At 38.8% G+C, this 22,691-nt stretch overlaps 2 protein-coding genes across 4 annotated transcripts in view; one reads left to right on the top strand and one right to left on the bottom strand.

The window, feature by feature from the left end:
- Positions 1-7,539, top strand: part of ptprq (protein tyrosine phosphatase receptor type Q) — a 45,638-nt gene extending 38,099 nt beyond the window's left edge. Inside the window, exons 39-49 of one of the 2 annotated variants that reach the window (XM_055036336.1) lie at positions 1,636-1,680; positions 2,351-2,377; positions 2,554-2,635; positions 3,219-3,309; positions 3,430-3,506; positions 3,588-3,722; positions 3,838-3,963; positions 4,598-4,743; positions 4,856-4,991; positions 6,729-6,852; positions 6,935-7,537. In XM_055036336.1, coding sequence (XP_054892311.1) covers positions 1,636-1,680; positions 2,351-2,377; positions 2,554-2,635; positions 3,219-3,309; positions 3,430-3,506; positions 3,588-3,722; positions 3,838-3,963; positions 4,598-4,743; positions 4,856-4,991; positions 6,729-6,852; positions 6,935-6,972 — 1,027 coding nt within the window. In that variant the 3' untranslated portion in view covers positions 6,973-7,537. Of the gene's footprint in view, positions 1-1,635; positions 1,681-2,350; positions 2,378-2,553; positions 2,636-3,218; positions 3,310-3,429; positions 3,507-3,587; positions 3,723-3,837; positions 3,964-4,597; positions 4,744-4,855; positions 4,992-6,728; positions 6,853-6,934 lie in introns of both variants that reach the window. The other variant, XM_055036330.1, reaches the window with a different exon arrangement.
- A 1,462-nt stretch (positions 7,540-9,001) lies between these two features.
- Positions 9,002-22,691, bottom strand: part of iqsec3b (IQ motif and Sec7 domain ArfGEF 3b) — a 41,689-nt gene continuing 27,999 nt past the window's right edge. The window contains exons 8-15 of one of the 2 annotated variants that reach the window (XM_055034066.1): positions 20,479-20,645; positions 16,073-16,212; positions 15,818-15,949; positions 15,591-15,690; positions 14,662-14,820; positions 14,468-14,560; positions 14,293-14,339; positions 9,002-12,393 (exon numbers count right to left, since the gene is read on the bottom strand). In XM_055034066.1, coding sequence (XP_054890041.1) covers positions 11,974-12,393; positions 14,293-14,339; positions 14,468-14,560; positions 14,662-14,820; positions 15,591-15,690; positions 15,818-15,949; positions 16,073-16,212; positions 20,479-20,645 — 1,258 coding nt within the window. In that variant the 3' untranslated portion in view covers positions 9,002-11,973. The remainder of the gene's footprint in view (positions 12,394-14,292; positions 14,340-14,467; positions 14,561-14,661; positions 14,821-15,590; positions 15,691-15,817; positions 15,950-16,072; positions 16,213-20,478; positions 20,646-22,691) is intronic. The other variant, XM_055034074.1, reaches the window with a different exon arrangement.

The raw sequence follows: 22,691 nt of genomic DNA on the forward strand, positions 1-22,691 counted from the left end.
TTTGCTTGCAGAGAACAAATTGTCCCACAACTTGGTGGAAAACGCCACTAGCAAACATGGATAATTAACCAGTGAAGTTATTATTTTTGGAATTTTTCATATTTTTTAAATCAACCTTCTGAATCTAAAGTTTCAATACTTCAATACCTTGAATCTTAGTACTCATATCCTCCAAAGCCATCAGGAAAGTCAATAAAGATTTTCTATTGCAAACATTTCTATAAAGCCTTATAGTAGAGTATTACTGTGGAAAATAATTTCTTCCTGTAAAAGGCTCCAGCTGTATTTCAGTGTGATTTATGAGCTGTCCCACATGCATTCATCTGGAGGTATGTCCACAGATTTTCAATTATGCCCAGGTCAGATGAAAAGGCAAAGCCTACAGTGGGATTTTTATTCCACTGTAGAAGCTATTTTATCTTCTGTTACCTCCCATGTGTTGTTTTTGGCTTCCAGAGTTCTCTGTTATTTATTGAATGTGTCCTGTGAAATATTCCTATGTCAAAGGATCCAAAGGATCATTTACCAGTCTCGCTGCACTTTGCCATCTTATTCTGCATAGATTTGCTCAGCAGGTTAATTATGTTTATTTTCACATTACTGGATTCGGCTTGAGTGTGTTTATTTTTGTTGTTAAGAAGCTGTATTGTTTTGACCCATTAGTTAAAGTCATACATACCTTTGCAACGTTAAATCGGTATGTCACTGCAAAAACAAAATCTGACCAAGTTTTTTTCTCTGGTTTCTAGTGTAAATATTTTAGCAAAGTTGAAATAAAACAAAACTAACTTGCAAATAACTTCCCATGAAGATATGAAAACTTGGATTGCACTTTATCTTAACTTAACCCAGTAAAACTTTGGCTTTGATTTGCATCCCAGTCATTCTGAGGAGCTATTCTTCAAGGACGTTTTAACTGTTGTCACTTCACCTCAAAACACCCATATCCAGATTTCATTTAGTACTTGGGAGTAGTTCAGGACATTTATTTTAATTCAGAGGACAAAGTGACGTAATTATTATCACAGAGTCATAAAGTCAGAACTTTTTTTTCTTCTGAGTTGATGATTTACTTCAGCAGAAGACCCTGATTAAATGTTTGCAGGTTAGATAAAATATACAAACAGAAACATATTCTTTCCGCGTTTTTGTGTCAATCATTGAAGTAAATCAAGTTTTACTTCAATGATTGATCTGTAAATTTGATAGCTGCTCACTTCAAATGAGACCTCAAATGATTATTTTTTAGTAGTGAGTCTAAAAGCCTGCTGAACTTCCCTGATTTTTTTTTCTCAGAATCCTCTTTTATCTTTAAGAGTAGAGGGATGATAGCAGGCGACTCATCTGAAACATTTGGAATGACAGCTCTTCCTCCACACTGACTGTTCACTCATTTTTCATACTGAAGGCGTTTCACTGTACTCATTTGGGCAGCGTCTCTTGTCTCCTCCTCTCTGATATGACCAGAATATTACTGCAGCTCTGACAGCACAGTGAGATCTGTTTAAACGCGACTTGTCTCGCAGTTAAAGTAACACACCTTTCCTTGTCACTTCCCAACTCTCCTTCACTGCAGACGTTTACATCCACTCTCACGAGCTGTCTTTCTCTCACTGAACATTTGTCTCCCACCAGGTATTCCTCCTTCTTCTTTAGGCGGAAAGAGATTTATGTCATCCAGTAAGTTGGGTGTTTAGTGTGTGCGTGTGCATGTGTGTGTGAGGCTCATTTTGGCATGTTTGCATGTTGTATTCTTGTTTTTTTTAATTCCCCATAGAGTGTGTTTGCGTGTATGCTTGTGTGTGTGTGTGTGTGTGTGTCATCATGTTGCCCATTAATGCTTGCGTCAAACCGTCCATCTGTGCAGTTTTAGAAAAGCTTTTGTGGAGGCTGATAGTTCAATGAATCAGTGACATCAGTGTTTTACCAACTGCCTGCATGTTTTCCTCGATCCCTACTAGAGGGATGAACTGCTTTGCTGAAACTCTTCTCCATAAAACCGTTTTAATTTGTTTATGCAGCCTCAAATCGCTTGGAAGACAGGAGGCATAAACAGTAAGCTTCATCAACTGTTGAAGATCTGAGTAGATTCCACAGGAAAAGACCTGCTCACTTTTCATGTAACTGATCATCACTATCATTAGGATGAAATATCAAGGCATGCATCAGTGTTGCGTGGATTTGATTTCAAAAAATGGTTCAACCCTCTTTCCTAAAGGGGGTTTTCTAAACACATGTCTTGGTGTACTTTCTGCTGTGAGGATTAGTTAAATTTTTATGGATGGCGATGCCAAAGTGTGGGCTGCGATCATTGCATTAATTTGTTTATTTTGTTTCTATTTTTGTCCAGGCTGCTCAGCTACAGGAAGTCGCTCAAGTAAGTCATCTTTTATAAATGATGCGAGCATGCACGCAGCAGCTGCTGGAGAAATCAGCATGTACTTCATGGCTCCACGCCTCTCGTAACCTAAAATAAGTTGACATAGAATGGTGCATTGTTGACTCTTTCTGTCGCTCGCAGTCAGTGCATTTCTCTCCCATCGTCTCTGTCAGGCCTGTCAACAAGAAATCCTTCCTGCAGCATGTGGAAGATCTGTGTGCCAATGACAATTCAAAGTTCCAGGAGGAGTTTTCGGTAAGTGTTTGGCTAAAACCCAGAAAGGCCCGAGCCCTGCATATGTAACACCTTGCAAAAGTGTTCATAAATCCTCTACTTCTCCTCATTGATTCATGTTTCTTCGACATATTTAAATGTGTTTAATTTGGATTTTATGATAGAGTAACACAAAGTAGTACATGCATAAGGCATCATGCAAAGGATGATTTCTAGAATGACTTCAAATACAGAAATTACAAACCGAATTGCTGATGGGATTCTTTTGCCAAACCTTGAGAAACAGGTAAACATGAGAAAATATTTTGAAGGGAAAAGATTTTGGATTTTCACATAATGTTGCTTTTCAACCTTGCATGAATGTTTGTGTTTCCTTCTCTTCACCAGGCAGCAACAAAACCCCAAAACCATAAATCTTACCTGGCTGCACAAACATCTGAAGCTCTCATAGATTTCCCATATTTAATGTCTCAATTAGTGTAATCATTTTTAATGAGACAACTCAAGTTAGTTTTGTAAGGCTCAAAGTAATGTCCCGGGGAGTTTATGTGAATGCTAATGTGAATGTGTTAGATTTATTTTTTCTTGTTAATTATTCCTCCAGGAGCTCCCAAAGCTGCTGCCGGACCTGGCCACCACAGACGCCGACCTGCCATGGAATAAATCCAAGAACCGTTTCCTCAACATCAAACCCTGTATGTGGTTAGACTAGAAATTAGGCCTGAGTCTTATTTTCTGTCCCATTGTGCCTCTGCAGAGCTACATTTCACACTGTTCACTGAACATTATTTTTTTCCTGTTTTGTCTGCATTTAGACAACAACAACCGAGTGAAGCTGCTCTCAGAACCAGGCATGGCAGGATCAGACTATATCAATGCAAGCTTTGTCTCGGTGAGCTATCGCTACTAAAAAAACTCTCATAAACTCTGATCAGAGGTCTATTTTGAGGACTACAGTCTTTTTTGTTTGCAGGGTTACTTGTGTCCCAATGAGTTCATAGCCACTCAGGGTCCTCTGCCCAGCACAGTGGCTGACTTTTGGAGGATGATCTGGGAGACAGGAACCCGCAGTGTTGCCATGCTCACACAATGTTATGAGAAAGGCAGGGTGCGTGACAGAAATCAGAGTACAAGCAGCATTACGGCTCTTCCCTCCATGAAGGGATAAACTCTTTTCTGAAGATCTGACAAATGCTTTGTGTGCTGCGCTGTTGACATTTCAGATTCGGTGTCACAAGTATTGGCCTGAGGACAACAAGCCAATGACGGTGTTTAGTGATATTCTCATCTCTAAAGTGTCAGAAGAAGTGCTTCCTGATTGGACTGTCAGAACACTGAAAGTAGAAAAGGTAGCAAAGCCTCCTGAATACAAATACACGACTCTTGAGCACACACATACATTGCTCTCCAAACGTATAGGTACACACGAAACAACATTTGTGGAAAAAGCCTTCTGACTTTGAAAGGTGGCAAGATAAACTCTGGCCTTCATTTAGCTTTGTGTGTCACTTTTGAGTTACAGCTATGATTGTAGATAAGGGTGACCTTTAACAAGTAGGTCCTTCCTTGCTGATATTTTTTTGGATGATGAAGAGCAACACATATCAAAGATTCTGAAATAAATTTACAAAAACGGTAGCAGCGAGATTGATTTAATGGAAATTCTTTCCCTGTTTCCTGGAGATAGGCACCCACGGTCCTTGATGGTGAACAGATAATCTGGTGTAAAAACTTTATATTTTAGTGTAATCCTACATGACATTTAGCAGAGTTTTTGCTCGACTTTAGCTAGTATTGTTGTTATTCGTGTCAACACAAGTCAAGTTTATTTGTGTAGCACATTTCAGTGGATCAAAAGGATTTACACTGGTTAATTATGTCACTTTCTTTAAGCCAAACAAAGTGAAATTTCCTAATAATGAGCCAAGTATTTAACAAGTTACCCCAATTTTTACACTAAACCACATCTATTGCTCTCTGCAGCATGGTCACTACATTTTAGTCAAGCACTTCAACTACACTTCATGGCCTGAGCACGGGGTCCCAGAATCCTGCAGCACCTTGATTAAGTTTGTCAAAGCTGTCCGAGCACATCGCCAGGACAACTCCACGATAGTGGTCCACTGCAGGTAGGATAAAAGGAATAGTTTGAATATCCAACAGCACATTCTGATTATAAATAGAAGCAAATTCCCAGATTCTGGTGTAAGAGTGATTTTGGTTTTCTCGTTGTTCCCTCAGTGCGGGTGTGGGAAGAACAGGCGTGTTCATTGCTCTCGATCACCTCATTCAGCACGTCAGAGATCATGACTTTGTGGATATTTATGGGCTGGTAGCTGAGCTGCGCAGTGAGAGGATGTGCATGGTGCAGAATCTGGTGAGTTCAACAGGGGACAAAAGCTAGATATCAGCTATTTGGGTTTGGACACCACAACAGATACAAAACTACAAAAAATGTTGAAATTAACTCTGCTAAACACAAATTAATGAATCCACAACCAAGTGGATCCTAAAAAGAAGGAAAAAAAGTTGTCTCCCAACTGAAATTATCTGAACTGATTTTACCACATCGATGCCACACAGCTATACGGTTGCATAACACGGATATGTTAATAGAAAATAAGTGGATCCACATGTGGTTGGCTTCAATCCAAATTGTAAATGCCCTGGTGTTATTCTTAATAAAAAAGATTTATTTTGTATAACTACTAGAATAATCTGCCAGCGGATTAGGGGTAAATGCAAAACAGCAATCTCCTTCTTGTAACAGCATGATCCCATCCAGAAATCACCTCAGTGATTACTGAAGTGATTGCCAGGATTGGCACGGTGCCTAATGTGGGATCCTCTGCTCATTTTCCTCGTGTCATCAAGGTTTTCTCATGTCTACATTTTCAGCATGTTTCAATATTTAGATTCAGGATTGAGTCCCGCATGGACTGTCAAAACGAAACCTACACATATGACTCTTTTAGGCTGTGTTATACAGTGCCTGACATAAGCATCTACACACCTAGACCGTTGTCACATTTTGTCACAATACAACAAATTGCAGAGCAGGAAACCAGCAGGAAATATACAGAGCCAACGTCCCTGTAACAATCACCTGGTTTAAATGTAGTCTGGCTTGAATTAAGTGTTTTGGGATCCATGATAAACTTGACACAGTTTCTCATGGATCCCAAAATACCACAGTAGTTCAACATACCACAGTAGCTCATCAGCACCTCATTGCCTAGGATTGAAGACATCTAATTAGTCTGCCTCGTCATGCAGGTCAAAAGCATCTTAAAAGACCTTTTGAGCCAGGACCCTGTCTTTTCACCACAAAGAACGACGACACATGAGGCATAATACACGCAGCTCAGAAATAGTTTCTGTCCTCACGTTGAGATGACTTCTCTAAAACAACTCCTGGCCACGCTGGAGACCCTGACAACCTGTTAATGAGTTTAGTTTAGTTCTAAATTTTAACCCTGTATAATTTTTGTTGTCCATCAAACTGCTTTCAACTGCAGAACCTCTCGACGGTTCCTAAAAACATTCTTCCTTTCATAACGACAAAATATTATATCATTTATCTGACAATAATCAACATGTAAAATATTCCAAGCTTTTGTCCATAAAGACAACCTGTTTGACACCTTTTTGTTCACAGAATGAATGAATGCACTGATTTAACTCCACTCTGCTATTATTTCGAGCTCGCACCTTTCAGTTAATGATTTAATTTCATAGGATAAGCAGCTACATGACATGACCATTGTGTGTGTTAGTTAGTTACACCCACTGACGAATTACTTACCACGTAGGAATTTCTGCCACCAACATTGGTTAATCTAGTTTGTGATTTGGCACTGATCACTTTCTCTTTTCTTTCTGTGAAGTGTTCAAATTTGGTTGAGGATCTTCATAATACTGCACAAATCAGTTCTAACAGATTTGTGTCCAAAGCAAATAAATCGGGCAACATGAAAACATTTATGCACACAGTGCATAAACCATTTTTGCTTTATTGTCAAGAGAATATTGTGTTCAGCATCTGTTTCGAATCAAAGTGACAAAGTAACATCTGGTCTGAACCATCATCATCAGCCTGTGTTTGTGCTGTCAGGCCCAGTACATCTTCCTCCACCAAAGTACTCTGGAACTTCTGAACAACAAAGGCAACAGCCAGTCCATCTGGTTTGTTAACTATTCTGCTCTGGAGAAGATGGACTCTTTGGAAGCCATGGAAGGTAAATAATAAACATAAATATAAGAACCCAAACTTCACACAACAGTGTTGTGCTCAAACAAAAGATTTGTGTTGGTTTTCAGGTGATGTTGAGTTGGAATGGGAAGAGACGACCATGTAAACCACTGACTGGAGGAAGATTTCTAAGAGCTTTTCTTGGACCATAGGATCCTCAACTGGACCTCCACCCTGTAGACAAATGTAGATGATCAATAAAGAGGAGCTGAAAAAGAATAAGACTTAGATGTTCCACTTCAAACCCTTTTCTCTGTCCAGTTGTTACTTTCTTGCACATCCTGTCTGCTCGTTTCCAAAGACAGGAAGAGAAACTTTTGGAGGAGCTATAAATATCAGGAATGACATGGCCAGAAAAGAGAGCATGAGCTTATTGTGAGACTTCAATCTTATCTGTTCACCTACAGGTACTCTGCACATCTGCATTGCATTACTTTAATGTTACTGTTTTTTAAGAAAATTTATCAAGCCAAAATGGGATTTTGTGATTCTCTTTGTAACTTTGTTTGCGTTCAGGTATTGTGTATGCTTTTGAAGACTGATTTGCAAACTCAAAGCATTTACTCTTGCCTTGATACTTGACAGTAAAACTTTTCCCCATGGACTTGCTGTCATCAAATGTTTATTAGCTTTTGATATTAAAAAGAAACATTTTAAAAGTAAAACTTGCCAGTGCTGGTTTCAATTAAATTGGGGGATGGGGTGTTAAAAGAGGTTATACCATGCTTTGGTTGGTTTTTTTATCTCTTGAGATGACTGAACAGATTTTGATGTAATGCATCTATAAAATAACAAAGTCAAATGTCTACATCAAACCTAAGTTGCTTTTTCCCTGGGACTCAGCCTGAATATAAGTCTTTGATTTAGGAACAATGCCATAGGACTCCTACACAGTCTACAAGTGTTTGTTATTTGATTGACATCATGACCAATTAAACCCTGGGGAAGGTGACTGAAAATTGGTGTGGCTGTTCACAAAGCTCCCAAAGGATATTCATGAGAAGTTGAGTGAAAAGAAAATGCATGGAAGGAAAAATGCACACAAAATATGACCAAAAACTGTAAAGAAAATTGTAAAGAATAGTCCATTAAAGAATTAAGGGGAGAGTGGTGCAAAGTTCGGATAGAAGCTCATTCTGCATTTTATTTTAAATTCAAGGTTTCTGAATCTAGAGAAAGCATAAAGAGGCAGAGAATCACAGTTGATGGAGGACGTATGTGATGTTTCTACAGTCAGTAATGATTTCAATTATTCACTAGTGGAAGTCCACAGATGTTTGCATTTAAGACTTTATAGTCGGTGTTCACATGTTAATCTTCCAATTTTCATTATATTTTCAAATTTTATGCCAACTTAAAGTATGTTTTAACCCAAAAACACAACAGGCTGCTGGATGACTGACTGTCCTAACACCCAACCACCAGGCTCAGCAAGTTTTCTGGGGGAAACCTTGGACATTATTGCCTCACAGGTGAGAAATTATGTATTCATGTGGGGTCAAAGTTTAACTGAGTGGCGTTCTCTCTGTGTATTCATGGAGTTTCTCCAGGTATTCCAGCTTTCTTGCACACTCCCAAAAAACATGTGAAGACTTAATTCCAACTTGTTCATAATTACATGTGTGAGCTTGTGCAGGGTTTGTTCCACCTGCGTGCCTTTTTACATTAAAATAATGATTACCGGAGCAGAGCTATTGATAAACTCTCCTGAATAAAACCACTGAGGTTTTTAGAAGTAAAAACTTCATGAATGTTCTGTCAATAAAATAGACTAGGTGTATTGGCTCATTTTAGGTAGGTTGCATTTGTATAATTGTGAAACAACAATAAACTCTGATAAGTTTCTATTTAATTTAACTCAACCTCTGTCACGCACTTCGACGAAAATAAAAATCCACAACCATGTAATGCAAGATTGAGTGGAATAATTCAGACCTGTTTGACTGAGATTTGCTATTATCTGGCTGTGTTCTCAAATGAATTAGTTTACCTGGTGCACCGGGATGACACGGGAACACCGGCGCAGACCGGTTTCCCATTAGCTTCTTTATTCCACCAATCTTCTTCCACACCTGGTGCAAAATTATCCTTCAAAAACTCGGCGAGACTCCTGAAGCACACAAAACAGCCCGATGCCCGAGAGTAAAAACTACTTTATTCTTTCATTTTCTCCAAACAGAAAAGCTTAGAAATTCCAATAGGAAACACATTGTTCTTTAAGAAATTTCCTTGTTAGAAATACCGTGAGGATGCAAAGATTAACTGACGGTGCTGCACAAGGAGGATGCAGATTTGGTGCGTCTCCATGACAGCCACAGAGAGAAGAGAAGGGAAAAGAATGGGCGAGAGGGAGGAGAAAATGACATCAATCAAACCTAACATGCTCTGACAATAATGAAACAAACATAGCATCGAGCTCCTGTTGTACTCTTGAAATAATAGAAAAAAGAAAACAAAATAAAATCATCATGCTTTATACTACAAGCCAGTCAGAGTTCATAGTAAACAAAGTGGGGTTGCTGACTTGATAAATCAAGCAGTATATTTAATCAGAATTTGTTGTTTTAGCAGCTATGTGTAGGTCGTAAATGTTTGTGTGCGCGTGTTCGTGTGCGTCTGTGGGTATGTGTTTTACTGTATGTGTTCACCATTACAGGATAGCCCTTTACACACCTTCACAGGTGCCACTGCCATCTTTTAGTAACGTTGTTATAACATGATATGACTCTTTAATGATGGATCTAGATCAGTAACTAAACTGTTTACGCTACAAAAAACTGCCTGTTTCCCGACTCTCATAAGGGGGTTTGCATTTAGGACACCCCCAGTAATAAACGTGAATAGTAACTATAATAACTATATTATTCTTTTTTTCTTTTAAACTAGATTTTTCTCTGTACAAATACATACGTAGATACACACACTGGGCAAACCGATCACTTTTTTTTCAGAATAAATCTATTTCATCTATTTACAATATATCCAATATATTCTGTGGTGCAAAAAGACTTAGTGATGTGCTATATATACCGGCTCAAGTCAGACACCATCTATGCTGAGCAATCAACACAGTGATGAAATAAAGAATCATTTCTTAGACATCTTCAGTTTTTTTTTTCTCCAGCTGAACATTCGCAGAAATGCATCTCTGCTTGTGAAACGATCCAGTTATTTAAGGAAAATATAACAGTGAAAACTCTGAGGTATCTACCCTGTGTAGCATCATTTCAAGATTTAATAATAGCGCTTTTTCTGGGCTTTTTTAAGATATACTCTAAATCCAAAAGTAACATGGGTATGGGTATTCACACTTGGTATTCACAGGAGTAAATGTACATGAGAAGAAAGGCTTTGTGAGCGCCTGTTTTAGCCTTGTTTTGAATGAATTATCGGCCCAAATCCCAGTGGCCCACGAGTAAGCAGCCTGAATACACATGGTGCACACACACTTTGCTCTCTGTGAGGTGCAGATGCAGTATCACATGTTGCAGTGCAGCAGTCTTTCCCGTCAGAGCAACAAACCACTGAATACAAGCAGCAAGAAATGAGACAGTTTTAGCAAAACACACAATGAAGCACAAAAAGATGATTGTCATTGAGAAATTTTTTAGATATTTTTTTGGGTGAGTGGGAACGACTTTGCTTCTGACACTACACCTCATCAGCTGATGTATTTTTCCCCTCACCCATTCCTGCTTTTTTCATACATCTGTTTTGCTTGCAAGAAAATCAGGAATAGACAACCAAATATCTTACCTTGCAAAAATATTCATGCCTGAAGTTTTTCCACATTTTTTATATTACAACCACAAACTCCAAGGTATTTTATTGGGATTTTACACTGTAGACAAACACAAGTTACTGCATAATAGAGCAGTAAATGTAAAATGTTGGTTTTCATTTTATATTTTATGTTTATATGAAGGAGTTAATAATTCCACCTCAGTATTAATACAACAATCTTACAGCAACAGGACAGAAAATATGTGCAGAAAGACGCTCTGGTCAGATAAGACCAAGTCTAAACCTTTAGGCCCGAATATAAAATTATATGTGAAATACCAACAAACTATCTCTCCCTAAGAACACTGTCCTCACAACAAAACATAGTATTGGCATCATTGTACTGTGAGGATGCATAATTTTTTTTAATCAGGAACAGGGAAGTTGGTCAGTTTATAAGCATTGATATATCTAAATACAGGAAGAAAAATGGTGTCTATTCTCTAACACCATTACCATTACTAAATGGTAATGGTGTTAGAGAATAGACAATAACAGAATTGACCCTGGGAGAACCATTTGTGCTTGAGAATGGTCTAGTCAAAGTTCAAACCTAAATCCAATTAGGAATCTTTAGCAAAACTTTAAAGCTGATGTACATACATGTGACTTGAATACGCTTGGACTATTTCATAAAGTAAATTTGATCAAAAGTAAATCTTACAGTTTGGATCACATCAAAATGAGGTATAGCTACATATTTACGCAGAACGCTACAGAGCAATGCAAAAGACATTACATTTCCTTCTGCTTTATAATTCTGCATCACTATGTAAAATCCCAAGAAAATAGATTAAAATTTGTGTAACCAAGCTCAATGTGAATAAATTCAAGTGATATTAGTACTTTTCAAGCCCCTATTAACTGGTATTTTTTTCACATTAGGCATCGTTACTGAAAGATTTCCTGACATTCACTCCAGTAAAGATCCACACCAATGAAGAGCAATATTAATATCCCGAACAGAAAACAGTCCTTCATTCTTGTCCTTTTAGGACAGATTTTCTTTCGCTTGGTTTCTTGATCCGAGCTTGCTGAGACATTTGCCTGATGGCTGACATTTAAAAATGCAAACAAAGCATACTTCTTAAAAACTGGGAAATGTAGACAGGCTACATCATTTAATACTGGGTGACATTTTGAAGACAAAAGAAGTAAAATATGTCTTTCAGAACCACTATTAAAGCTCACATTCAAAACAAATCACATAGTTTTGTCAAGTTCTATGAGTAGATTCTTGATTTTCCTTTTCCTTCAATATTTTTTGCGTTGACTTGTGCTACACCGACTTTGTGCAAGTGTGAGGATCAACTTATTATTTTTTTCATACAATGCTGCGCGAGCCGCTGGAGTTGCGCCGGCGGGTGAGGGGCATGGTGTGGTGGAAGGGCATGGGCGAGTCAGGAGGACAGAACTGGTGGGGGTGGTTGTAAGGTGGAGGAGGAGGCGGCAGGGGCGGCTGGGGTCCATCTCCCTCTCTGACTCGGACGGGAGTAGACATGGCAGACTGGATGAGCTGATGGGTCGCTGGGCCTTGGCTGAGAAACGCCTCCATCCGTCCCCGTCCGCTCTGGTCCACAACAATCACCTTGACAATCTGCTGGCACTGGATGAGGGTCTCTGGGCGGAGCTCTCCGGCCTGGACGGGGCTGAGCAGGGTGGGGGGTGCAGCCAGGGCCAGGGGTGCGGACTCAATGCTGGGCTGGCTCAGCTGATAGGTCTGCAGCCTGTTGTGAATTGACACCTAGTTTAGGAACAGTCAGAGAACGCATGAGGAGTTACCAGCCTGAACGCAGCCTCTACGCAGCCCTCTGGTGTGTTAATGCACATGGGCATGCAGGCATGCAGGTGGTAGCATGCAGTGCGAGCGCATGCAAAATTCACACTCTCTCATGCTGTCCCTAATCTATTTACTAAATCTACATTTTTATTTCATTTCTGGTCACAATTTATGCAAACACCAGGCCGGGAGGAGAAAACAGGGTTCGCGGGGTAAGACGAGATCGTAGGCAGAAATTTCAGCAGGAACAGTTCGGGTTTTACATATGTGGGTGTGCCGTAATAGAAAATGAGTGGCAGAATGATAGGTTTAGAGATAAAGGAGTATCAGGAGAGGAAAGAGGCGACACCGAGGGCAAGGTGTCTCCCTAACACAATAAATTACAATTCTAAGGGGCTAAGCGAAAGGCAGGGGAAAAGAGGGAAAAATGAATAAAACAAGGACAGAACTGCAAAAAAAAGAACAGATTCATCTATATGCCTAGGTTTAAAGAGATGGTAAAGGATTTTCTTTCCAAGAGGTTCTATTAAAAGGCTATATATACAGTTAATATGCTCCCAGTACTCTCTTGCTATCTTTATTTAGTATAAATCCACTTCTATTTTAAATCCAGTGATTTTGTAGTAACACAACGCTGTTGCTGCAGAGCAGAAGCCTCATTTTCAGAGGTCATTAGTCATTGCAATCTGTCTGGGGTTCAGTTCCTGAACTAGGGAACTTTTCTGCATGTTTCCATCCCTTTACTCTGCCTATCTCCATGGCTACAGTGAATAAAGTCTATGAGAATCACACACTTTCTTAAAAACACCTTTATGACCGTTCTATTTGGTGAACTTTAAAATGTCGTTATGTTTGCATTAAGCGGGTATTGACACAATCGCTGACCATTTACGCAGAAAATTGGTTTGGAGGTGATACATTATGTAAAACATTATGAGAATGTAATGTATTAAGGATCTCATACAACAGCAAAGCTGTGTAAAAAGTGAAAATAGTGTAACTTTTTAAGTGAACACAAGTTTAGGGATTTTTTTTCAATGCCTTGCTTTTCTGCTTGATAACTGTTCTGACCAGAAATGCTTTAAATGTTCCGTTTTAGCAAGCAGGTTTCACTGGATCTCTCCTCCAACTTCCATTTCCTCTACAAATAATCAACTTCTCTATGAATAACTGGCCAATGAATACATGACATCAGCTTAAAGTCCATAAAATATCAATAGCCTAACATTTTTGAAATTGGAATTGTCTGAAATTGTTGAGGTCTCTTTTTGGTCAAGGCACCTGTTAAACTATTCACTAGCTTCGCTCTCCAAGGCCATCTGATCTGGATTTTTATTCAGTTAAATCACCACCAGCGTTAATAACTGTTTATAACCTTTTAATAGAAACACAGTTACAAAATCCAGGACTATCACTTTAAAGGAGGAGCTAGTTCCACCGAGACCCAACAACATTAACACATGCACCTATTGACTTTTACAGAGTCAGGCTTATCTAGCTTTGTCAATGGTATTCCAGGAGCCAGTCAACCTTGTGCTGGCTCACATGGGAAGTCTGGCAGGTTTTAGCTGGGATGTCTGAAGGGCTGTTTTGTAAGCAGCGGCTGCTGGTCCACTTATCAGAAACAGAATGGGACTGTTTGCAGCGCTACTACAGAGCCACCTCTTAGCAGCCTTTGTAGGTTTGTCTGTATAGTAGTGATGTGCTGCAGGCAGTGCTCTTTTAAAGCAAAAAGCACTCTCCTTTCAGGATGAGGCACAGTTCCTGTCTAACTGCATATACGCACACAAACACACGCAACATTCACAGAGCTGAATATGCAGATACTTACCTGAGGGAGACGAGAGTAGCTTAGGCACTCACCTCTACTGTGTTGTTGTTGCCAGTTTTATCATACACATCCTGTTGGCCTGTGGAATGAAAATTTATCTCTGTCAGTCATCCGGCATATATGTATACTAAAAACCAAGGATATTATATAGGGACCTGACATTTAGTTAATGTATGACTCATTATGCTACACAAGCAAAACCAGCACCTGAGGGAGAGCCATGTCCCATGTGTGTGTCCATTTGCCCACCATTGGTGTGTAAGCCATGCAACTGGATCCCTTGCTGCCTCTCCAGTTCCCCTACAAGGCAAAACAGGCAAATACTGTTGTCAGCGCCTGAAGGCGCGCCATGGTTTTAATCAAATGTCCATGTAATGAGAGCAGTGTGCTTGTGTCCTTACACTGAATGTGAATCTGCTCCATCTCGTTGACCTCTGCGATCGCTTCTCTGAGCTCCTCTGCAAACTTCCTGAGCTCCTCTCCGCTGGGAGAGCAGAAACTAACCAGCTGCTTCTTCTCTGAGGTAAAGGGGCTCATCATGGTAATGCCGTGAGCATAATCTGAGTAAATACCACAAGAGAGAGGAAAAGGAAGAACTTCAATTATATCCATGGGGGGGGAAAATGTGCATCCTGCGGACTGTTAAAACTCAATTCAGCTCTGTTTCAATTTTCTAAAAGACTGCAGCTAATAAAACACCCTTAGAATAGACTTTCAAATCATGGGGTAAAAAAAGATACAGTCTTGGACACCAGATTGGGTGGGGGGCTAAAAAAATAAATGTGCTACTGTGCAACATCAGTTCATTGTTTTGTAATTGCTTGAAAGCACATGCTAACACATTGTTTGGGTTCTTTTAAAAAATGCAACATTTTATTTAAGATTGCAACATTTTGTGTGTTGTGGATTCGGCTGCTGCTGAAACTCACATGTTAATCTGATCATAAACTCTTTCAACCAGAAATTAGAGCTAAAGCAGAACATTAATACAAAGCAGCCCAGACATTTTGGTCCCTTGTCGATTTTCTTTGCTCTATTGTAATTTATAAATGTTTTCTTCAGCTTCAGACTGGAAGGTTGAACTATTCTTTCATTTTAAATTTAACGTTTAAATCAGTTACAGTAAAGCACTCTTACTGAAGGATATTTACCACAATTTGATAGCAATGTGTGCCATTATGTATTGCAATGAACCCTCACAGTCTGAGTGCTGACACTGACCTGAAAGAACAACAGTAAAATGGACAACTTGGCAAGCTCAGCACTTTTTGTGCTCAAAGCTAGGGCTTGTAATGGGAATAAATTGCTGCAAAGTAAAGTAGCATCTTACACTCATTGCTGAAGAGGTGAAACTGCATTCCCAGAAGACCCATAGCTTTGCAGAAAGTGTATGAAGCTGAGCTTTTCTTCTTGGGACACAGCTTCAGGATCTGCACACACAAAGATAGTAAACTCTCCTTAATCGCATGCTGGATATCAAACCATATTTCCTATTGTGCACATGACTGCATGCATGCTCACGCACACCAGTGTATCTCTTTGAAGGTCAATCCTTACCAACAGCAGGTCATTAAAGAGGAACACCTCCCTTTGGAGTGCAGACAGTTTCTGTTTGTGAGGTTTGTTGGCATCGGGAACCTCGAACAGACGGCAGCAGCATACCAGCCGTCTGTGGGGCACAGCGAGGACCTGAAGGAACAAGGTTACAGAGACGGAGAGGGCGGCTAATGTAAAACAGACTGCTGTGAGACAATTCAAACCGAACGAGACATGATTAAACTGAGAAGGAAAGAGGAAAAGCCTGATACTGACTGTCTTCAGGCCCAGGATGGACTGCTCCACACGACTAACATATGTGACGTGGTCTTCGTTGGAGCGCAGCTCTCTCTGCTGAATCCTTTCATAAATGCCTGCAACCATCTCTCTGGGGATATCTGCTCCATCATCCACACCTGAAAAAATGCAAAGGCTCATTCAATGCTGGAGTGGTTGTGATGAAAAAAAACGAAACAAAACAAAAAAACTCACATGAGGTTCTGATTCCTTTGCTCTGTAGCACAGAAAGCTTCAAAGCATCAAATCAGAAGCAATAAATTTAAATTACAGTCTTTAAAATGTATTTTATATGTTTTGAAACCCTCTAAAGCAATAAATAATTATACTAACTGGAGCAGAATTTTGTGTACTTCTCAAGTCTGCAGCGTGTCCTTGCTCATTTTGTGTTGCTGCTATGCAGTTGAGAGTTTTACTGAGGAATCTGATAGCAGTAATCTAAATAGATTAGTGGCGCCAATGCTCGACTTTTGCATAGAATCCTTCACAACCAAAGTTACTAAAATTGCTTTACAGGAGAAGCATTAAAAGGGAAAGAACATTAAAAAAAACAAGAAGTCTCGCATTGAAAGAAAAATTCTGAAATGCAAATTTGAAACAATTAAATACGTAAAACATCAAATCAAACTGACAAGATAATCTTTGACCTTTATAGAAAATTTAAACAAAGCGATTTCTGCATATGCTGTGTTTTCATGTTGTCTGCTCCAGAGATGAGAGGAATAGAAACTAAATACTGCCTCCTTTTATGTGATTCTGGTCTAACGAACACCAATGAAGAAACAGCAACCTGGTGATATGAGAATCCATCTAGAGATTTAAAAATCATTAACAAAATTTTAATCTACCTCATCTGTCTTTTTACAAACAGGGAGACATTGCACTGATTTAAGTTGTGGTGGGATATGATCTATTTTTCTGTTGTTTTGTCAGGATCTTGGCAAGAACATATTATATTTGCCCGATTCCTTTTTTTATTCACAACTCTAAAGACACCATTACAATAATATAACCTACAAAAGTATGCATTGGTTTTTCTTTGTCCTGACAGAACATCCTGTATTTTTGGAAATATGGTTTACAATGAGTATGTAGATTCTTCCAGAAGAACAAATGGGTGTCTTGCATTCTCTGTGAACCTTGTCCAGTCTGTCAAACCAAAATATAAAGTTGTTTATCAACAGCAGATGTTTAGATGTTATTCAGTTTCTTTAGTCTCCTAATTGTTAAAAGTATTCATGCTCTGTCAAATGAGTATGTTGCTTTATAATTCATTGATGTATGAACCTCATAAAATGTATAGACATGAATTTGCATTATTCTGTAATTTAGAAATTGCAAAGTTTGCTACATAGAGAGTATTTCTACTGATATATAATGTTAGCTGAGAAAATATAGATATAATTTTTATTCTTGAGGTATATGATTGCAACTAGTTTTAGCTTACATATACTTTGCATTTCATTATGTTGTCTAATGGAGTGGGGAAATTTTAATTAGAATTAAATGTAAACATGACCACACATGTCACAAACATGCTAGACTGATCAGCTTTTTCAGGCTTTTAGTAGAAATTTGACCAAGAGGTGAATGAAATCAAGCAAACAGGACTTTAAATAGTTTAACATAAAGAAAAAAGTCTCTTCAGATCTAGGGTGCTGTTTAAGTAGTTAAATAAATGATACCAAATTGAAATTTATGACCCATAACAGACGATGGCACGATCTGCAGGAATTACTGCACTGAGTATTGGATGTTTCTATTTGTTTTCTGCTTCTATGTTCTGTGTTGTTATCGCCTATTCTACTTTGTTTAATCTTGCTTTTGTTACTATGATTGCTTTTGTTTTACCTTTCTCCTCCAGTCATTTAATTTAACTGCTGTCCCTCACACACCTGGCTGTTGTTTGCTGATTGCCACTCAGCCATTCTTCATTTGTTTTTAATTATCTCTGTACAAATTGTGGCAAAATTCTTGGGCTCACTGCCAAGCAGTTTTAATTGTTTCTTTTCCTCCCTAACGCCCGACACATTATGGATTACCCTCTGTTTAAAGTTTCTTTTGATTTTCCTTCAGCAGCAGTGTTGGCTTCCCAGTTCCTTTTTGAAACAGAATAAAATTCAATATTTTTTCCACCCATCTTCTGCATCATCATCGTTTTTCATTTTCACCTTAGCAGTCATCTGAGCTTTCCTTTTTGGCCGATACTGAAAGTTTTGATTATTCATACATTGTGGCCGTGAATCACTTTCAAGGGTAACTGGATGCAACAGTCATATTGACAGTTAATAATATGAATGGATTGAAGACAAAATAGTTTAGGTTCCAAAAATTTAAATGCTGTGAAAACATTTCAGATTTTTTATTACTCATTTTTGAATGAATAGATTCTTCATTTACTCTCGTGGATGAAATGTTTGGTAGTCGAAAACTTGCATAGGCATATTTCACCCATTGCCAAGCGCCTTACACAGTCACCCAGGCAACAACACAAAAGAAAAAAACATAAGTAAAAAAACAAACCAACCAGGCATTTGGCATTGAAACTCACCTATTTTGCAAACACACAAATGTGAAAATATCATAAAGCAGGTTGTTTTGTGTGCTGTATCATAACATATGAATAAAACATTGAGTGGAAGAGAAAGAGTGGAAGAAAAAGGAGCATCAGTAACAAGCCAAACTGCAGCTTTAAGAGCTTTAACAGCCTCGTCACTACATGTAGACTGGGCTGGAGTCAGTTCATCAAGAGCAACTACACACAGACCCATCCAACACTTGGGCTATAAATGTGGCCTTCCTGGTGTCAAGTCAACACTGTCTTATCTGACTAAGGAGAACAAGAACTGAACTATTTCTCAGTGGTCCAAAATCCCCCCAAAAAAAGCATTCATTTGGAAATCACTGTCCCAAAGTCTAGAGAAAGAGTGGAGAGGCACAGAAGTCACAGAAGCTTGAAGTTCAGGCCGAAGTTTCAGTCAGTGATGGTTTGGGGTGCCATATCTTCTGCTGGTGTTGGACCACTGTGTTTTCTGAAGTCCACAGTCAACACAGTCACCAACCACAACATTTTTGATTACTTCATGCTTTTATTCTGCAAACCGCTTTATAGAGATGCTACTTTCCAACAGGACTTGCCATTACCCACACTGCCAAGGTTACCAAAAGCTATTTTAATGACCATGCTGTTACTGTACTTGATTGCTGCCAATTTGCTGACAAGAGGGAGATGCGAGACTCCAAACCCAATAATGCCACACCATACTGAGGCAATAATTCATGCAAAAGAAGGCCCCACCAAGTATTAAGTGGATAGAAAATAACACTTTTACAAAGCCTTACTTAGCTGTTAAAATAAATTTTTTATTGATCGTATATAATTTCCAAATTTTCTGAGACATTGCATTTTGAATTTTCATTATCTGTCTTAAGCATCATAATTATAAGAACGAAGTACTTGAAAGATTTAACACTATGCCTAATGAATCTTAATATTTCAATTTCAATTTCTGAAATATTGTAATTTTGGAGCTGCACTTCTGTATAAATTATTCTGAGGACAGGGAATTATCAACACAATTTCAAATTTGTGCAAGCAATTTGCACAATTTGCACAAGTTTGAAGATGCTTTTTTCCTTACCTGGTTCTAACTGTACAATAGAATATACAATTAATTATAATTAATTAAGTATAATTAATGTGTATTATTTTCTTTTAGATTGCAAGACAAAAGTTGTTCCAGCTGTTGATGCATGTATCTGTTCACCTGCGGATAGACAGCATTAGAAGTTTCAGGTAATTCAACAAAGGTGATAAGATGTTTCTGGAAAACTAAGGATCACTATCATTAAATCTGTCACTGAGCGAGACTTAATTAACTGCACCGATTCCAGAGCAGAGTCAAGGATATCAGAAATCTCATCCTGCAAAGCTGATGTTTTTCTGACGATAGCAAGCAGAGGCAGGCATCCACAGCCTCTTTGAGTAATTTATTTCAGTTCAAGAGGCCGTCACTCAGAAAACCGATAGTAAGGTTGATATGAGGCAGCTTGTTGTAAAGCTTTGACTTGCCCTGCCCTCTCCTCTTCTCTTCATCTTCCTCATCCTTCTTCCTGGCATTTCATTTCAATTAATCTCCTCCACATCAACAGTCGAGTGTTTCAGCTGTACATCTGTGCACATCTGGTTTCTATATATATATTTATATCCAATCTAAAAAAAAAAGATTTCTGCTCATAAAACCACCTGTCATGAAGTGTGAAACTTGCATGCTGCTCATTATACCACCTCTGTTCACAAGATCCTATATAGCGCAGAATCAATCTCACAAGTGTGCACTAAGACACACACAAACAGATGCAGAACAATAAAATCGAACACTGACCTCTCAGATTGCGGATGAAGTCGTCGAGCCCCATTTTGCGATGCGGCTTGATGTTGGGGGAATACATGTCGGTGTTGAGGAGGACCACAGCGAAGGCCAGGATGAAGATGGTGTCTGGGTTGTGAAACTGCTGCACCACATCAGGGTTACACATACAGTACCGCTGACTGATGAGACAAAGAACAGAGAAATAAAGTGTGTATGACTTTATTACAGCATCATCTTAGTATTTTGTGTTTTATCACAATTATAGGTGGTGAAAGTAAAGTCCATTTAGGTATGATTCACATAAATATGATTGTTGATTAAAACATAAATCTAAAGGGTATTAGTGATAGTCCAAGGAAACACGAGAAGGTCCAGGGGCAAAATATGATACAAAAAATGTGGACGTATTTTGCATTCTATAAATATTAAACATTTTTTGCTTCATCTACCTGCATCGCACTGTCCTAAACTAAAAAATAACTTCAACATTGAACTTTCTCACATAATTATTTTATGACAATAATGATATGTTCCTACAACGCTTTTGTAGGAACTTTACACATCTTAATAGTATGTCAGACAGCATGATGTCCAGTCAACATACGTTGTCAAATGGCTGTACACACAGCACAAACTGACAGGTGAATAGCATACAATAGGATTTTAATGTGCTGTGTCACATCAGGATTGAATCATTCTACACAGCCCGCAGATTTGCAACATGCAAGCTTTGATTGGTAAAGTATAAGATATGTGTGTGTGGGAAATAGAATCTCCCACACACAAGTGTTTTAAATCGCATGCCACAGAGTTCTACCTCATCATTAATTAAACAATATCAAGTCAAAATGAAGAAGTCTGAAAAAACAGGAATGCAACGAGAACCATAGAAGGTGGGATCTCTCTTTTTATTGTGATTGTAAATTGTTGAAAAGTAACCAAGCTTGAATTAATAACTATTTTAAAATATTGGACTGACATCCAACTGACAAACCTGATTTTTTTCCCTGTGCAAGTATTTTTTCTATAAAACATTTAAACTTCCACTTTGCATAGTTTTACATCAAAACATACTAGGCTTTTAATTATTCAGAGATTAACTCAGAAAAAGTGGCAAGCATTTTCTCTTTGAAAAAGAATATAAGTAACAATTTGTTTAAAATTAAATGTTGTGTTGTTGCTGGGATGGTGTGACATCCCACACGTGTCTCCCATTTATCAAGAAACACCAGAAAAACAATAACTTGTGTAGAACAACAGACTTGCAATGAGTTATGCATTCCTCGAGAAGATTTGTTTTATCTTTCATTAGGATTTGTCAAGTTATCAATCATGCTGCACACTCCGTTAGAACTGATAAACTCCACTTTAGGACACATTAAAAGAGCACTTCTCCATGTATGTTCACTGACTGACTGTAGCTTCTGCTCACATGGAAGGAGCAGTCATGAGGGAGACTGACAGGACGGAGGAGGCTTTTGACAGTGCAGAAGAGTTCTGCCCCAGGTCAGGCAATACTGTTTGGAGACATTGAGGCTGCATTTGGACTTTCTTTACCCCACTGCTGCCCACGGGCTTCACAAACTCTCGTTTCCACCTCTCCATTCCCCCAATAGCTTTCTCTCCTTACTGTCACAATAACTTACACAGTGGGCCATCTCAGTAGTGGGAGGCTTTTATCTTTATAGGCAGACAGGATGCAGACATGGAGAAAGCCCCTCTGCTCCAAAGAACTATGTACTTGTCAAAGCATGTGCACCTAAAAGCTTGCATCTGAGACCTCTATAACCACAAAACAATTTCCCACATCCTATACTAGATCTAAGGCCATGGAACATATAGGATATCAATCAAACAGTCTTGCTCCCCCTTTATTTTAAGGGAGCTGCTTCCAGGCTCAAACATCCCTGCAGTTATAAAAAGCAGGCATGCAGAGCCCTAAACAAAACTCCTAATGTGCCAAGTTGATGCAATTCTGCAGCAATTTTGGAGAAGCGTGCACATGCAAAAAGACGTGTGCACAGATGTGTAGGAGCATTTGCGAGAACAAACTGCGAGCGAATAAATGAAGTGGTAAATTCCGTCTGTGCATGGATTCGTGTTTCATTCACACAGTTCTAAATCTTATGTAACCAATTTATTTAAACTCAGGCTCCTGATCTCTTAGCTTCATATCTGCACATAAAAGTTGCATGCCAGCTGGCACAAATACCACTTGGTATAAA

Source organism: Poeciliopsis prolifica, unplaced genomic scaffold, assembly GCF_027474105.1.
Source record: "Poeciliopsis prolifica strain line A6 unplaced genomic scaffold, Auburn_PproV2 SCAFFOLD001, whole genome shotgun sequence".
NCBI classification, from domain to species: Eukaryota; Metazoa; Chordata; class Actinopteri; order Cyprinodontiformes; family Poeciliidae; genus Poeciliopsis; species Poeciliopsis prolifica.